The sequence below is a fragment of the Bison bison genome, unplaced genomic scaffold (genome assembly GCF_000754665.1).
Source record: "Bison bison bison isolate TAMUID 2011002044 unplaced genomic scaffold, Bison_UMD1.0 scf7180017864295, whole genome shotgun sequence".
In the NCBI taxonomy this organism is placed as follows: Eukaryota; Metazoa; Chordata; class Mammalia; order Artiodactyla; family Bovidae; genus Bison; species Bison bison.
This window is the reverse complement of record NW_011494867.1, coordinates 6,754,032-6,767,699: the sequence shown is the minus strand read 5'-3', so window position 1 is coordinate 6,767,699 and position 13,668 is coordinate 6,754,032. Positions and strand designations below refer to the sequence as shown.

At 52.2% G+C, this 13,668-nt stretch overlaps 1 protein-coding gene across 1 annotated transcript in view; it reads left to right on the top strand.

The window, feature by feature from the left end:
- The window catches only part of CDYL2 (chromodomain protein, Y-like 2), a gene marked incomplete at its 5' end in the record, with an annotated part of 53,515 nt that extends 39,851 nt beyond the window's left edge, over positions 1-13,664 (top strand). Inside the window, 4 exons of the mRNA XM_010850859.1 lie at positions 2,101-2,273; positions 8,120-8,330; positions 10,095-10,238; positions 12,777-13,664. Of these exons, the coding sequence (XP_010849161.1) occupies positions 2,101-2,273; positions 8,120-8,330; positions 10,095-10,238; positions 12,777-12,935 (687 nt within the window). The remainder of the gene's footprint in view (positions 1-2,100; positions 2,274-8,119; positions 8,331-10,094; positions 10,239-12,776) is intronic.
- Positions 13,665-13,668: the final 4 nt, after the last annotated feature.

Genomic DNA, 13,668 nt, shown 5'->3' with positions numbered 1-13,668 from the left:
ATATTCAAAAGCAGAGACATTACTTTGCCAACAAAGTTTCGTCTAGTCAAGGCTATGGTTTTTCCAGTGGTCATGTGTGGATGTGAGAGTTGGACTGTGAAGAAAGCTGAGCGCCGAAGACTTGATGCTTTTGAACTGTGGTGTTGGAGAAGACTCTTGAGAGTCCCTTGGACTGCCAGGAGATCCAACCAGTCCATTCTGAAGGAGATCAGCGCTGGGATTTCTTTGGAAGGAATGATGCTAAAGCTGAAACTCCAGTACTTTGGCCACCTCATGCGAAGAGTTGACTCATTGGAAAAGACTCTGATGTTGGGAGGGATTGGAGGCAGGAGGAAAAGGGGACGACAGAGGATGAGATGGCTGGATGGCCTCACTGACTCGATGGATGTGAGTCTGGGTGAACTCCAGGAGTTGGTGATGGACAGGGAGGCCTGGCGTGCTGCAGTTCATGGGGTTGCAGAGAATCGGACATGACTGAGCGACTGAACTGAACTGAACTGAACTGAATGTGACAGTGGCCTCTGCACCGTCTCCAGACACAGCCTCACATGCCCCAACTCTGGCCTCTCACCCGTGCAAACTCCAGCCTTCAGTCAGCCTCTATCAGTTTGATGATGATTTCATAGTCAATTCTTACATTGATTTACTGACACATTTTCTCCTTTCTTTGCTGGCTGCTTTTCTTTGCAAGTCAGTTTTTCTTTGTGAATATAGTTTTCTTTTTCTTGAAGTGCATCCTTTTTTAGTTCTTCCAGCGAGGGCCTAAGGGTAGTAAGCATTCTTTTACTGAAAATTCTTAATCTTTTTTTTTTTTAACCTTTTTAGTTTATATTGGAGCATAGCCGATTAACAATGTTGGGATAGTTTCAGGTGAACGGTGAAGGGACTCAGCCATACATATACACGCGTCCATTCTCCCCCAGACTCCCCTCCCATCCAGGCTCCCACATAACGTTGAACAGAGTCCCCTGTGGTATACAGTAGGTCCTTGTTGGTTATCCATTTTAAATACAGCAGTGCGTGCATGTCCATCCCAAACTCCCTAACCATCCCTTCTCCCCATCCTTCCCTCCTTGAATATGCCTGATCTTTACCCTTGCCTCTGAATGATGGTTTAGCTGGATATAGAATTTGTGTTTAATGGTTATTTTCCTTGGCACCTGGAAAATGTTACAGGTCAGTCTGGTGCCAGAGCCCACTTCCCACTTGACCTCTGAGCCGTGTGAGCATCTTAGTGGAATTAAGGATAAACAAGATAGCATTGTTATTACTGGATATATGGAACTGCTCAATTCAACACATATTAAACTGGAGAAGAGAACTGTGACGGACAGGATTGCATCTTGGGACCAAAAGATGCAACCTGATCCTAGGTAGCAATGTTTATATAAATGAGTGTGGGTTTTTGGTATATGCTATGGTATTAGCACTTTGTATCCTCAGCAGCATTGATATGTATTTTTTTGAAATCTGAATTTGAAAGTCGCTCAGTCGTGTCTGACTCTTTGTGACCCCATGGACTATACAGTCCAGGCCAGAATACTGGAGTGGGTAACCTTTCCCTTTTCCAGGGGATCTTCCCAACCCAGGGATCAAACCCAGGTCTCCCACATTGCAGGCGGATTCTTTGCCAGTTGAGCCACAAGAGAAGCCCAACATATATCAATGACTGCTGCTATGAAAACAAAAAGGATAAGCAGGAGCATAGTTAAACTGGGACTTCTGGCGACAGCTGACATACCTTGCCTGAGCTGTGCGCAAGAATATTTTCCCACACCTTGGAAAGGGCCAAATAAGCAATGCTGGCGGAGGATGTGCTGAGATTTAGCAGGCTTAGACAGCTTCACACCCGGCTTCCGAGCCTGCAGCCACTGACCCCACTGGCACCTCCTTGGCGCTCTGTGCTGCTTTGGAGATGGTACAGGGAGTTGGGTTTGGGTTTCTTTCTTTGGTCTGGGTGTGGCGTGTATGCAGGGGAGGCTCCCTGCACGGGAAGAGCAGATTCACTCTCCTCTACGCCCAGGGCTCTGCACAGGCCTGGAGGTGCTCTGCTTTTAGAGGGACCACTCACCATTCCCACAAATCCATCTCTGCCCTCAGATCATGAAGGAAGTGCGGCGTGCGCTCTGCAATGCAGCCACAGACGACAGCAAACTGCTGCTCCTCAGCGCTGTGGGCAGCGTGTTCTGCAGTGGCCTGGATTACTCCTACCTGATTGGCAGGTTGTCCAGCGACCGGAGGAAGGAGAGCACCCGGATCGCGGAGGCCATCAGGTGAGCCTTGCTGGAGTTCAGACACGTGGGGGGATATGCCTAGGTTTAGCACGTGAAAATACAGGCTGCTTAGTTAAATTTGAATTTCCAACAAGGAAACATTTTTAAAAGCATAAGTATATCCCATCCTATGCAGCACTTGGGATACACTTATACTAAAAATTTTTTCAGTTGCTCAGTCGTGTCCAACTCTTTGCAACCCCATGGACTACAGCACGCCAGGCTCCTCTGTCCTCTATCTCCTGGAGTTTGCTCAAGCTCATGTCCACGGAGTCAGTGATGCCTTCCAACCATCTCATCCTCTGCCACCCTCTTATCCTTTTGTCTTCAATCTTTCCCAGCATCAGGGTCTTTTCCACGAGTCAGCTCTTCACATCGGGTGGCCAAAGTATTGGAGCTTCAGCTTCATCATCAATCCTTCCAATGAATATTCAGAACTGATTTCCTTTAGGATTGACTGGCTTGATCTCCTAGCAGTACAAAGGGTCTCTCAAGAGTCTTCTCCAGCACCACAATTCAAAAGCATCAGTTCTTTGGTGCTCAGCCTTCTTTATGGTCCAATTCTCATATCTGTATGTGACTATTGGAAAATTGTTTTATGTTTATCTGAAATTCAGAGTTCAATTGGACATCCGATATTTTCCTGCCAAAATTAGAGATGCTTTTACACTCTAGGTTATATCCCACTTTATTTTTTTTTTATCATAAAGAGATTTTATTTCCTCATGTTAAACCCAGCCTCTGGTAATGCCCAAGTATTATACACACTAATCCCACCCTCTGCCTGATGGTGAAATCTTTGCTTTTCTGGGCGTCCCAGCCTCATGGAGCTGACAAGGCTCAGCCATGAGGAGGAGGAGGGACGTGCAGCTCTGTATATGCAGACCCTTGGGTGGGGAGCATTTCCCCCTCTTGCATTATCTTTGGGGCAAAAGCTGGGATCCTGGGGAGGACATCCACTCCCATAGACCAGTATCTCTTTTGGGAAAGCAAAGGGTGGTTACAACCTCATTCCTTACAGATTTGTCAGAAGCAAGTGAGTGTGACTTCCAGCACGGCTGTCACTGGTCCTGCACCCTGGGAGGGGCACACACCCGCTGCTCCACCGTATGTGGACTAAGTGCTCCTTCTCCAGGGACCAGGAGGCACCACCGAACCATGACTTGTCTGGGACCACACTCCCCCGGACCACTGGTTCTCAGCCCGGGAGCTTTTCCAAAACCCAGCAGCTCGGCAGCATCTCCAGGAGCTTTGGGCTTAATGAGTGAGGGGAGCGCTGGGGGAGCATGCCTTGGGTTTCAAAATTTCTTTGGTGATTCTAATATGAAAGCAAGATCAGGAACCCCTGCCGCGTGCCAACCAAGAGGCTTCTCCACATTGACAGTGCACCAGAAATCGGGAAGATCCCCTGGACAAGGGCATGGCAACCTCTCCATTATTCTTGCCTGGAGAATCCCATGGATAGAGGAGCCTGGCGGCTTATAAGTCCATGAGGTCACAAAGAGTCAGACATGACTGAAAGCGACTTAACACACATGTCCCAGAAGTTTTAGAACCACAGTGTTGTAGAGAAGCATTTCCCAGAAAACTTGCTGAAGCTTTCCAGAGAAGCATCGTGAATGAGGGACCCTGCTGATAAATGAGGTCTGTCCCCTTGTCTGTGGATTTTCCAGGCATGTTAAGAAATTTACAGTCTGAGAGGTCTCTTGTGAAAGAACTTCGTTCAGAATCTAGCAAGGCCGATACGTATTTTGGCCACAGAACCTTGTAAGCTGCTGGCGTCCCTTGCAGTTCTTACGCACGATCTCGGCTGGGCTGAGCCCAGGATCCGGGCCAGACACGCGGCCGTGGCACCCCCGCCGTGGTCCCTCCCCATCCTGATAGTTTCCTAAAGAAAACACGCCTGCACCTGGCCCGGGAAGCTGCCTGCCCTCTGCAGATGTTCGCTGAATGAACTAGCAGATGTGGGAAGAGCTCGAATGACTCACTCCGCAGAAGCCTCTATCCAGGACCCAAAAAAAGCTATGTGCTCCATCCAGGCCGGCCTCACCTGAACCCCTCACGGGAGACCATGGCCTGCTGGCTGGATGCTGGGACGAGAAGGAGTGAGATTACCTGTGTGCAGTACTTCGTCCATTCCTGGCCCGTAATGAGTACTTAGGACTGGGGTAAAGAATGATTTTCACTGTTCTTCCCGTTACTTCCAGCCATGAGGTCTAGCTAAAAGCCTGGATCTGACGATGGAACAGGCTTCTGGTGGGGGGCCCAGGGTGGCTGTCACTGTGTGTGTGCCTGGTGCCACATGCCCATCTCAGCCGACTTGGCTCCGAATGTTGGCAGTGGGGGGCTGCACCCCACAGCTCCTGTTAAAGGGAACGGGCAGCAGGGTCACAGTTGTCAAGTGCTCTGGGTGGACTCTGGACACTCCCGATGCAGGATTTTGCTCCGAGTCTCCTGTGGGCCAGGAGAGGAGCTCACGGACCACTGGGAACAGCATGAAAGCTGTGTCTGCCCTCCCCGGCCGATGTGCTGACCGTGATGACAGAGACCCACGTGCCAGGCACTGAGCTGGTACTGGGTGGACCCTCACATTGAAGCCTCTGCTCTCATCTCAGGACATACCACTGGCTTTCCCGTTTTAAGAGAAGCCAAATAAGGTTCCAGAGACTAGGTGACTTGCCCCAGGTCTCCCCACTCGTTAGCGGCAGTGTTGAAGCTGGAGGCCAAGTCCTCTAGCCCCCAAAGTTCCTGATCCTCCTGCCACGTCAGCCCAGCCTGCAGCTCCCGGCACGGGCTCAGGTTGAGTGGAGGCAGCGATGAGGGCTGGCGTGAGGCCGAGGGGCTCTGACATGGGGGGAGACGCCAGCCATCTTCCCAGCGCTGCCCTGCCATCCAGGCCAGGATCAGATATCTGAGCGGCAGCATCTGTAATGCAATATCCTGTTTGCTGTCTGGCTTGCACGTCCAGCGGGCCCTTGTGATAGCGATCTCCTACTCGAGGTGAGAGGAAAAGGAAGGGGAGTGTGGTCTGCTCACCGCGTTTTTATATCAAGGAAATGAATTTGCAAGTCTGCTGGATTGAATGGAGAAGGGAATGGCAACCCACTTCAGAATTCTTGCCTGAAGAGTCCCATGGACAGAGGAGCCTGGCAGACTATAGTCCATGGGATTGCAAAGAGTCGGACACAACCAAAGCAACAGCACTCGGCACGCTGGACTGAAATGGAAGGGTGGGTTGAAGGGTCAGAGGGTCGGAGCTGAGCATGCTTGGGCCCCTCTGCCCTCCTCGGGGGTCCTTGGTGCCTGTGTACAGAGCTCAGGTTGGAAACAACAGCATGAAAGTTTCTGGGGTCTGGAAGAGGAAGCTCCTGGAGAGTCATGAGTGCCCAAGTGACTTTCTGGAAGGACTGTCGTGTGGATGGTGAAGCAGAGGGAATAGGAGTATCAGAGGGGCCACAGCAGGGGGGGGCGTCCTGATAGGGGTGTGCCCCCTTTACTGAGAGTGTGCAACAGAGGCTGTGATGCATCCTCAGGAGGTGATTCTATGCCAAGTGGAAGATTTGGTTCCCTGCCTCTCTCTTAACATCCTTCCCAATTGTGAGATCCAAGGTCCTGGAGTTGTACCAGGGGGTTTAGGAATGGGACATCTGCTGAAAATCCCAAACCCAAACCCCGTGGTTCCAAGGACCCTGCAAAGAAGCCCCACGTCCCCCTGCAGATTCCAAATTGCATTTGGCAAAAACCTCCTGTTAAAACCAGTGACTGGGGCCATGAAGTTAGGAAGTCAAGCTAGGAAACAGGCCACTGGAAAACCAGGACTCAGAAGGCATAGGGCCACATCTCCCTCTGTGCAGCAGTGTACTCTGGGGTCAGCTGCACTGGGACAACAGTGGCTAAGGTGCGTCACAAAGAGTCTACGCACAGAGTCGTACAGAAGTCAGGAAATCCAACGGCTCAAGCCTGGGTGCATACTTTTGTGACAGCACGTAGGTCCCAAGATAACCCCCATGTCAGGAGCCATGATGTTAAGCCATCTTCTCACAGTTCAGTCCAATCCCGGTGTATCACTGTGATACCCAGATCTTTTGAGACGAATTTGGGGGAGTAGTATCAATTGAGAAGAGATAAATCAGCTTGATGTTTGTATAAGTTAAGTATTTGCTGCTGTAACAAATGAACCCCCAACATACATAATGGCTCAGCTGTGAAAGAAATTTACTTCTTGCATGTGTGATCTCAGAGTAGATATTACCGATCAACCCATGGCTGTCCCCCAAGGGCTGAGTCAGGAACCCAAACACCTGCCATTTTGTGATTCAACAAATGTGTTCCAAGATTGCTGAGCTTGTTAAGCTGAGAGGGCTGGGAGGGCTGTGTGGTGGGAGATTTTCTTGTACCAGGCCCAGAAGTGTGTATCTGGTTTCTACTCATGTCCCATCGGCCGGCACCTGGTTACTTGGGCATAGCCAGTTGCCAGGGAGACTGAGAACCATGTTCCAATAGTAACCCCAGGAAGAAGAGGGAAGGGAAAGCAGGTCTGATGACCAGCCGGTGCCTCCCTACCGCACATCTACCATCCTTGCTCTCTTTCTGGGAGCTGATTTACCAAGTGTTCATCCCAATGTGCTTGGAGACCAAGCAGTGCATGAGGCAGACCTGTGAGTTTCCTTAAGGAACTGGAAGAGGAGGAGAGTTCAAGCAAGCAGCAAATAATTGGGATAATTGCAAATCCCGATCACGGAGTGTTCCAAGAACTCTCAGAAGGCCGAGGCAGCCCCTGCACAGTGAGCAGAGATGAGAGAGACAGTAGATGAGTCTGGAGAGGGAAGCGGAGGCAGACCAAGGTCACAGTTTGGAGTCTGGATTTTATTCTTGTGAGTTCCTGTTAGTTTCCAGTCTTCCACCTGAAAATAATGAGGGATGCAGGCTTTACTAGACATCCTGGGTTTTTCCTCCATGTCCGATAACATTAATGTTTTATGGACCTTATAAAGCAGCTAGGGGGAAGGTGAAGAGTGTCCTAAGGCAGAGGACCGGAGGTGGTTGTAGGTGTCCCTGTTTAATATTCAAGATGCATGTTGTAAGCTTGCTTGGTGCAGGACAGGGAGGCGACATTGCCTAATCCAAAGCCACGGAGCCAGATGCCTCATGCCCCCAGGGGAGCCCAGCATCCTTCCCCAGTTTTGGCCAAAGCCACCCAAACATACAGACCTTCATCAACATTCTAGAACCACACTCAGTGAGTCTGGTATGCCTGTAGGTAATTCAAAATCAGACAGTCCTGAGACTGAAAGAACTCTTTAGAGGTCATCAGTCCCCACCTGTGCCCATGGTCTAACGCTCACTCAGGGTGATCATCGGGCCAAACTTGGGGTACCTCCAGTACCAAGGGGTTCATGCCACCAAAGGCGCCCACTCCACCCTCAACACTACCCTTAGAACATTCCTTCTCTCCTTGAGTTCAAATACCCCTCCTTATAAAACCCTCCTTTAGGTCCGTTCTGAACGTTAACATTCAGGGTGTCCTCCTTAAGGGTATTTGCTCTTCATTACTATCTTGGAGGTGGGAGGGCAGGGTAGCCAGGTGCAGTGCTGGGACCATGGGTTGACCTGGGATCTTCTGGGCAAACCGTGGTCACTCCATGAGTTTTCCCCTGAAAATCTGATGCCAAGCACTGTGCCATTTCTATGCGTGTGGCTCCGGGGCTCGCCATCTGGGAGGTCCCCTGATGACCCGTGGGTGCTTTCCAGCACCTGGGAAGGCTTATTCCCACCTCGACAGAAGCTTGTCTGTGGGTCTTGGCAAATCCACTCACCTGCTAAAGAGGGTCCTGTCTTTTCCCCAGGGACTTTGTGAAGGCCTTTATCCAGTTCAAGAAGCCCATCGTGGTGGCGATCAATGGGCCTGCTCTGGGCCTGGGTGCCTCCATCCTGCCCCTCTGTGACATCGTGTGGGCCAGCGAGAAGGCCTGGTTCCAGACCCCGTACGCCACCATCCGCCTCACGCCCGCCGGCTGCTCCTCCTACACCTTCCCCCAGATCCTAGGCGTCGCCCTGGTAAGCCTCCTCGTCTCTGCAGCACATTTGGGGTGCCAGAGCACCCCTCCTCTGTCCTGGTGTTTAGGACGTGGCCCTTCACGTGGGTAGAGTCCCAGGGCTGCTCCCTCCCTGTGCAGTCTGCAGGTCGTCTCAGCTTCTTCTGCCTCCCTGGGGTTGCTGCCCGCCGGTGTCTACGCAGCAGCTCAGCAGGTGGATTGCAAGGTGGTTTGGACTCAGGAGCTGGGGCCGCTTTCTTGTGGCTCACAGCCTCAGCGGTGGTGGGCAGATGAGGCAGGCACGTTCCCCTGTGATCTCAGCCTCTGCGCTCTGCCCCGTTCCTCCCGGCCTTGGTGGTCACAAACATATTAACATTGCAGAGCCTGGTCTCTTTCTTTCATTTCAGTCATTTCTGAAACTCCAAGAATGTTCCCAGTTGAGACCTGTTTTTGCCAACTGACTGCGTCCCGTTTGGCTTCTTCCACTGGGCTCCTTCCTCGCATTTCTTCTTCCTGAGACGGCGTCTCTTGTCTCTAAATACGTACAGCGTGTGTTTGTCTTCAAACCTCCAACCAGATGCATCCATTAGCCTGTTATCGACCTGACAAATTTTGCTCCTCGGCCGTGAAAGATTGTCCTTTGGGTCATCATGACCCCCCCAGAGGGGAAGCGGGTGCACAGATCCAGAGGCTGGGAGAGCTTGGCATTTCAACATCTGCCTAAGAGCAGCTAAAGTGTGCAGAGCCAGGAAGGGGATGGGAGGGGAGGCCGGTAGACAGCAGTCAGGGAGGGGATTGCACGGTCCGCTGTGGGAAGGAGGCAGGGACTTGTCCTGAAGGAGGGAGGGGCTACGACCCTCTTGCCCTGAGTGTCAGTGGGACAGCCGCTCGGTGTCAGTGGTGGCTGCACTGTGCCCCGCCGCTGCCTAGGACCTTGTCCACGTAGCTCCTCCCAGAACACGGATCACAGCTGAGAGAAGTTCTTGGGGGAGCAGAGTACAGAGGACTCTTCAGAAGGCAGGAGGGGTTTCTGCCCTTGGCTGCTGGGCAGCGTCTGCGTCCAACTCTGGGCCCCTGGAAAGGATGCATTCTCTGTGTCGGGATCATGTGGTTACTCAGGACCTTTTGGGCAGTCGGTGAGGGAGACACCTGAAGTGGCTTAAAGGGTGGTGTGGGGGAACAGAGAGTTTAACGGTTCCCGTAACTGGCAGGTCCAACAGTGGAGCCCCTGTTCGGGGTGCCAGGCCCCAGAATCCCAGCACCAGCAGGGCTCTTGTTCTCCACCTGTCCTGTCTTTGCAGCTCCTCGTCTCCATGGAGCAGGGACAGACACAGCAGTGGGTGGCCTTGGGCTGAGTGACTTAAGCCACCAGAGAAGGAGAAAGATTCTTCCCCATGCTCTCCAGCTTGGAGACCTCACAGAGAGCTTTAATGTCTAGGGTGGCTCTTCTGCTTATTCCCATATCAGCCATCAAGGACGGGGTGTCAACTCTGAACTGTCCCCAGTCCCTCCTGGGGCATCTGCCACCAGACACGGGGAGGGGTATTGGGCAGACGAAGCTCCTGTAGGTACATGACTTCTTTCGGGAATTTAACAGAAGCTGAGGCCCTCGGCTCAGAAAGATGCATACAGATACAAGCGTTGGCAAATAGTTCCCCCAGCATCTTTGGTCTCCAGTTAAGGATGCTGCCTCTGAGAGCTGGGACCATCACCCACAGCACGCTCACTCATTAACAGGCTCACAGGCATACCGGCTCTCAGCTTTCTCCTGCCTTTGCTTTTTCAGGCCAACGAGATGCTCTTCTGTGGGCGGAAGCTCACCGCCCAGGAGGCATGCAGCAGAGGCCTGGTGTCCCAGGTCTTCTGGCCGACCACGTTCAGCCAGGAGGTCATGCTGCGGGTCAAGGAGATGGCCTCCTGCAGCGCGGTGGTGAGTTCCGCGTCTCTGTGCGCTGTTCTCGCAGGTGGGGGCCGCGAGACCGGAAGGGAGTGTCTGACTTGCCAGAGGTCGCGCAGGGAGTCCATGGGAGGCCCTGTGTGATTTCGCAGAGGCCGAGTCTCGGTGCTGAGAGCTTAAATCCAGAGGGAGACGGTGAGCACCATTAGGTGTTCCCACGTCAGCTCCAGTGCAGAAACCTCAGAAGAGATTTATAGCCTGGGGTAGAAGTGATGCTTTAAAGTTCCTAAACTTGCACAGACACACAAATCATCTATGGTTTTCAAAGAAAGGGGAAGCAAAAGCGAATAAGGGCAGGGTATGAGCCAGCTGAGAGATGAGAAACACCAGTTCCTGCCGCCCTGGTACCTCATTTCTCCTGCCCGCCCAGCGCGCAGCACATTTAGAGTCTATAGTTCAACTCCTTGAAAACGGGATAAGTGAATAACACCTCCATGGAGGTACTGGGTTTTAACTGTCGATTTTATCTCCTAAAAGTCGCTCTGAGCGCTGCGTGGGAATACCCTGGGAAGGGGGAGAAAGGGCAGGGCAGGAGAAAAGGCTCTCTGAGAGCAGAAGGTCTGGCCGCTCACTGTGCTGCAGCGTCATGGGGCGCTGGGCTGGACTGTGGGGGCCGAGCGGTCCCCACAACTTCTCCCCGTCTACCCTGAGTCCCCACCCGCAGTCACTCACCTCCTGATTGCCCCCGCCAGCCTTTACAGACACCCACTGTGCAGCGCTGCCCCCAGGAAGCCTGTGGTCCCAGGGACGGTGGCAGGGTGGGGACAGCCCTGCCTTCTTGGTGGTCGTTTGTCGTGGGCCGAGCCCTTTGCTCAGCTCTTTCTGTGGATTCTCTTTTAATCTTCCTGATGACTCTGACGGCCACCTCTTTGCCCAGGACTCTCTCCTGTGGTTTTCACCCCAAAGATCTCAGGTCCCAGGAAACTGCATGAGCCTAGGTAGACAGGGGTGGTTGGTGCCATAGGGGCCACTGCCTGCAGGAGTGGGTAGACGTTCTCAGTGGGGTAAACAGTGTGAGTGAGGGCACGTGGGGTTCAGGCAGTGGTTCCTGGTGGTGTGAGCTGGCGCACAGCATGTTTGGGGGCCATGAGGCTGTAAAGGCAGGAGGACAAAGACTCCAAAGCTCCCCTGAGGAGTCTGACCTCTGGGGGTGCTCAGAAACGGCTTTTGAAGAAGTCCTGCAAGGAAGACTCTCCTGTCCACAGATAGGAGTTCAGGAGCTTCAGGGTGATTCACCTGAGACAGGAATCTTCCCCATAACCCCCGGAGATGGTGGTCCTCAGAGAAATTTGGGGGAGGGAAGAGGTGTCCTTTGTCAGCTCGTCCCCTCTTACCACCCGTGAGCCTCCAGCCCAAGCTGAAGGATATGGTTCCAGCCTGCTTGAGCAAGGGAGCTCTTGTCTTGCTTTTTTCTGTTTGAAAGCGCTTGGTAAGACTGAGAACTGAAGTTCCCACGTCCACAGAGAATGGGGAGGCAGAAGGATGCTCAGACACTTTGCTGCCAGCAGTGCCTCTGCCAGACTGAGGCAGCCGTGGGGCCTACAGAATCAGCCAGGGGTTTGCAGGGCATGTCCACCAGGCAGCCGTGGGCACCTCCACTTCCCTGAGCTCGGGTCCTTCATCTGTAATGCAGAGATAAACATACTGCCTATTTGTGAATTTGAGGTGGAAATAAATGACTGCACCGAGAGTGCCTGTCATAGAGCCGACAGCTAATGTGGTTGTAGTGGCTTTGCTGTGATTGCTGCGATTGTTCTTACTCATGATCATGATTATTATTGCTATTTTTACCACGCTGGCTACTGTATTACTAATATTCCAATCGTTAATACTGCTGTAATATAGTACTATCGTATTGCTATCACTGGCATTACTATGATCGCTGCTGTAATACTATAGCTCTGTTACTACTGTTACCGTTATTACCACCACTAACATTACTGTTATCACAACTATAATACTATAGTATTACTGTTGTCTCTATTATTGCTCGTTACTGCCATTTACTGCCATTGTTATTACTTGCTATTGCAAGGATTGCTACTTTTATTACCACTGCTTACTGCTAAGCCTGAACAAGGGACATTGCTGTCGAGGCGGGTCCTGTGGGTACCTTGGCAACCCGTTAGTTCATTTCATTATCTTACTCTGCGGTCCCAGCCATTCTTGAGTTAGGTAGCACACGGAGGTTAAAGCAGCGTTTCCCCAAGTTTTTTCCTGACATCCATAGAAAGTGAAACTGAGTATCGGTCACCCTTGGGTAAAAGACCAAGTCCTTGCAGTTGGGCTTAACACAGGTCCCACTCAGCCATCCCAGGGACTGAGGGCTTGACATCTGGGCACACGTGCAACCTGTTCCTGGTGTTGCCAAGGGGCAGAGGCCTGGGAAGCCCAGGACCACAGGAGGCGCCTCCTCTGGCTGTGGACATCAGAAGGTTACCCAGGCCAAGTATGTCCCTCGGGAGCAGGTCCCCGGCGCCTGACTAACGAGGCTTGTGCATTTCCCTGCAGGTGCTGGAGGAGTCAAAATGCCTCGTGCGGAGCTTTCTGAGGTCGGTGCTTGAAGATGTGAACGAGAAAGAATGCATCATGCTCAAGCAGCTCTGGAGCTCCTCCAAAGGCCTGGATTCCCTCTTCAGCTACCTGCAGGACAAAATTTACGAAGTGTGAGGGCCCAGCACTGCGGGGCCCCTGACTTCCAGCTCCGCCCCTGTGTTTCAGAGATCAGAGCCCAGTGTATGCCTGGCCGAGGGGTCTGTCCAGGTGTTTCTCTGTCCCTAGGGTTGTGTCCATTTCCTTGTGTCCTTTGGTTGCTCCTCATTGGTTTGGTTTTGTGTAATGATGGGAAACGCAGTGTGCTTGGCCTCCTGCCCCGTGTCCGCACCTCAAACCCCAACTGGCTGGAGGGCCATCGAGGGCTATCTCTTCCCAGGCCTTTGCCAGCGCCCTTGTCCCGCCCCACTTGCTGAGATCCACCATCCTTGTCCAGGAAGGAAGACCAGTCCCCTCGCCCCACCAGTCCTTCTGACGCAGGCTGTGTCTACACAGTGCCTCTGACGTGGGGACTCAGCTGCCATGCCCTCTGTGGCTAAGGGCAGATCCAGTGACTGGGGGACGACCAGTCTTAGGGGATTTTCCAGAGCAATGAGCAGAACACTTGTGTGGAGCCAGCCTCAGTCTCCTCTCTGATGCACGTCTGTGTGACTTTTAGGGCTTGGTCTTAACAACCCAACCAAGTGATTTACAAAACCCAGATATTGTACATTTAGGAGCGTTTTGTTAAATATATATTTTTTAAAACGATGTAAGTGGAAATTCTGATAATTTATGTGTATAATATGTAAAGCTAGTTTTGCAAAACACATAAACTACTAGGAAAGTGGTTTTTCCCCCCTTTAATCAG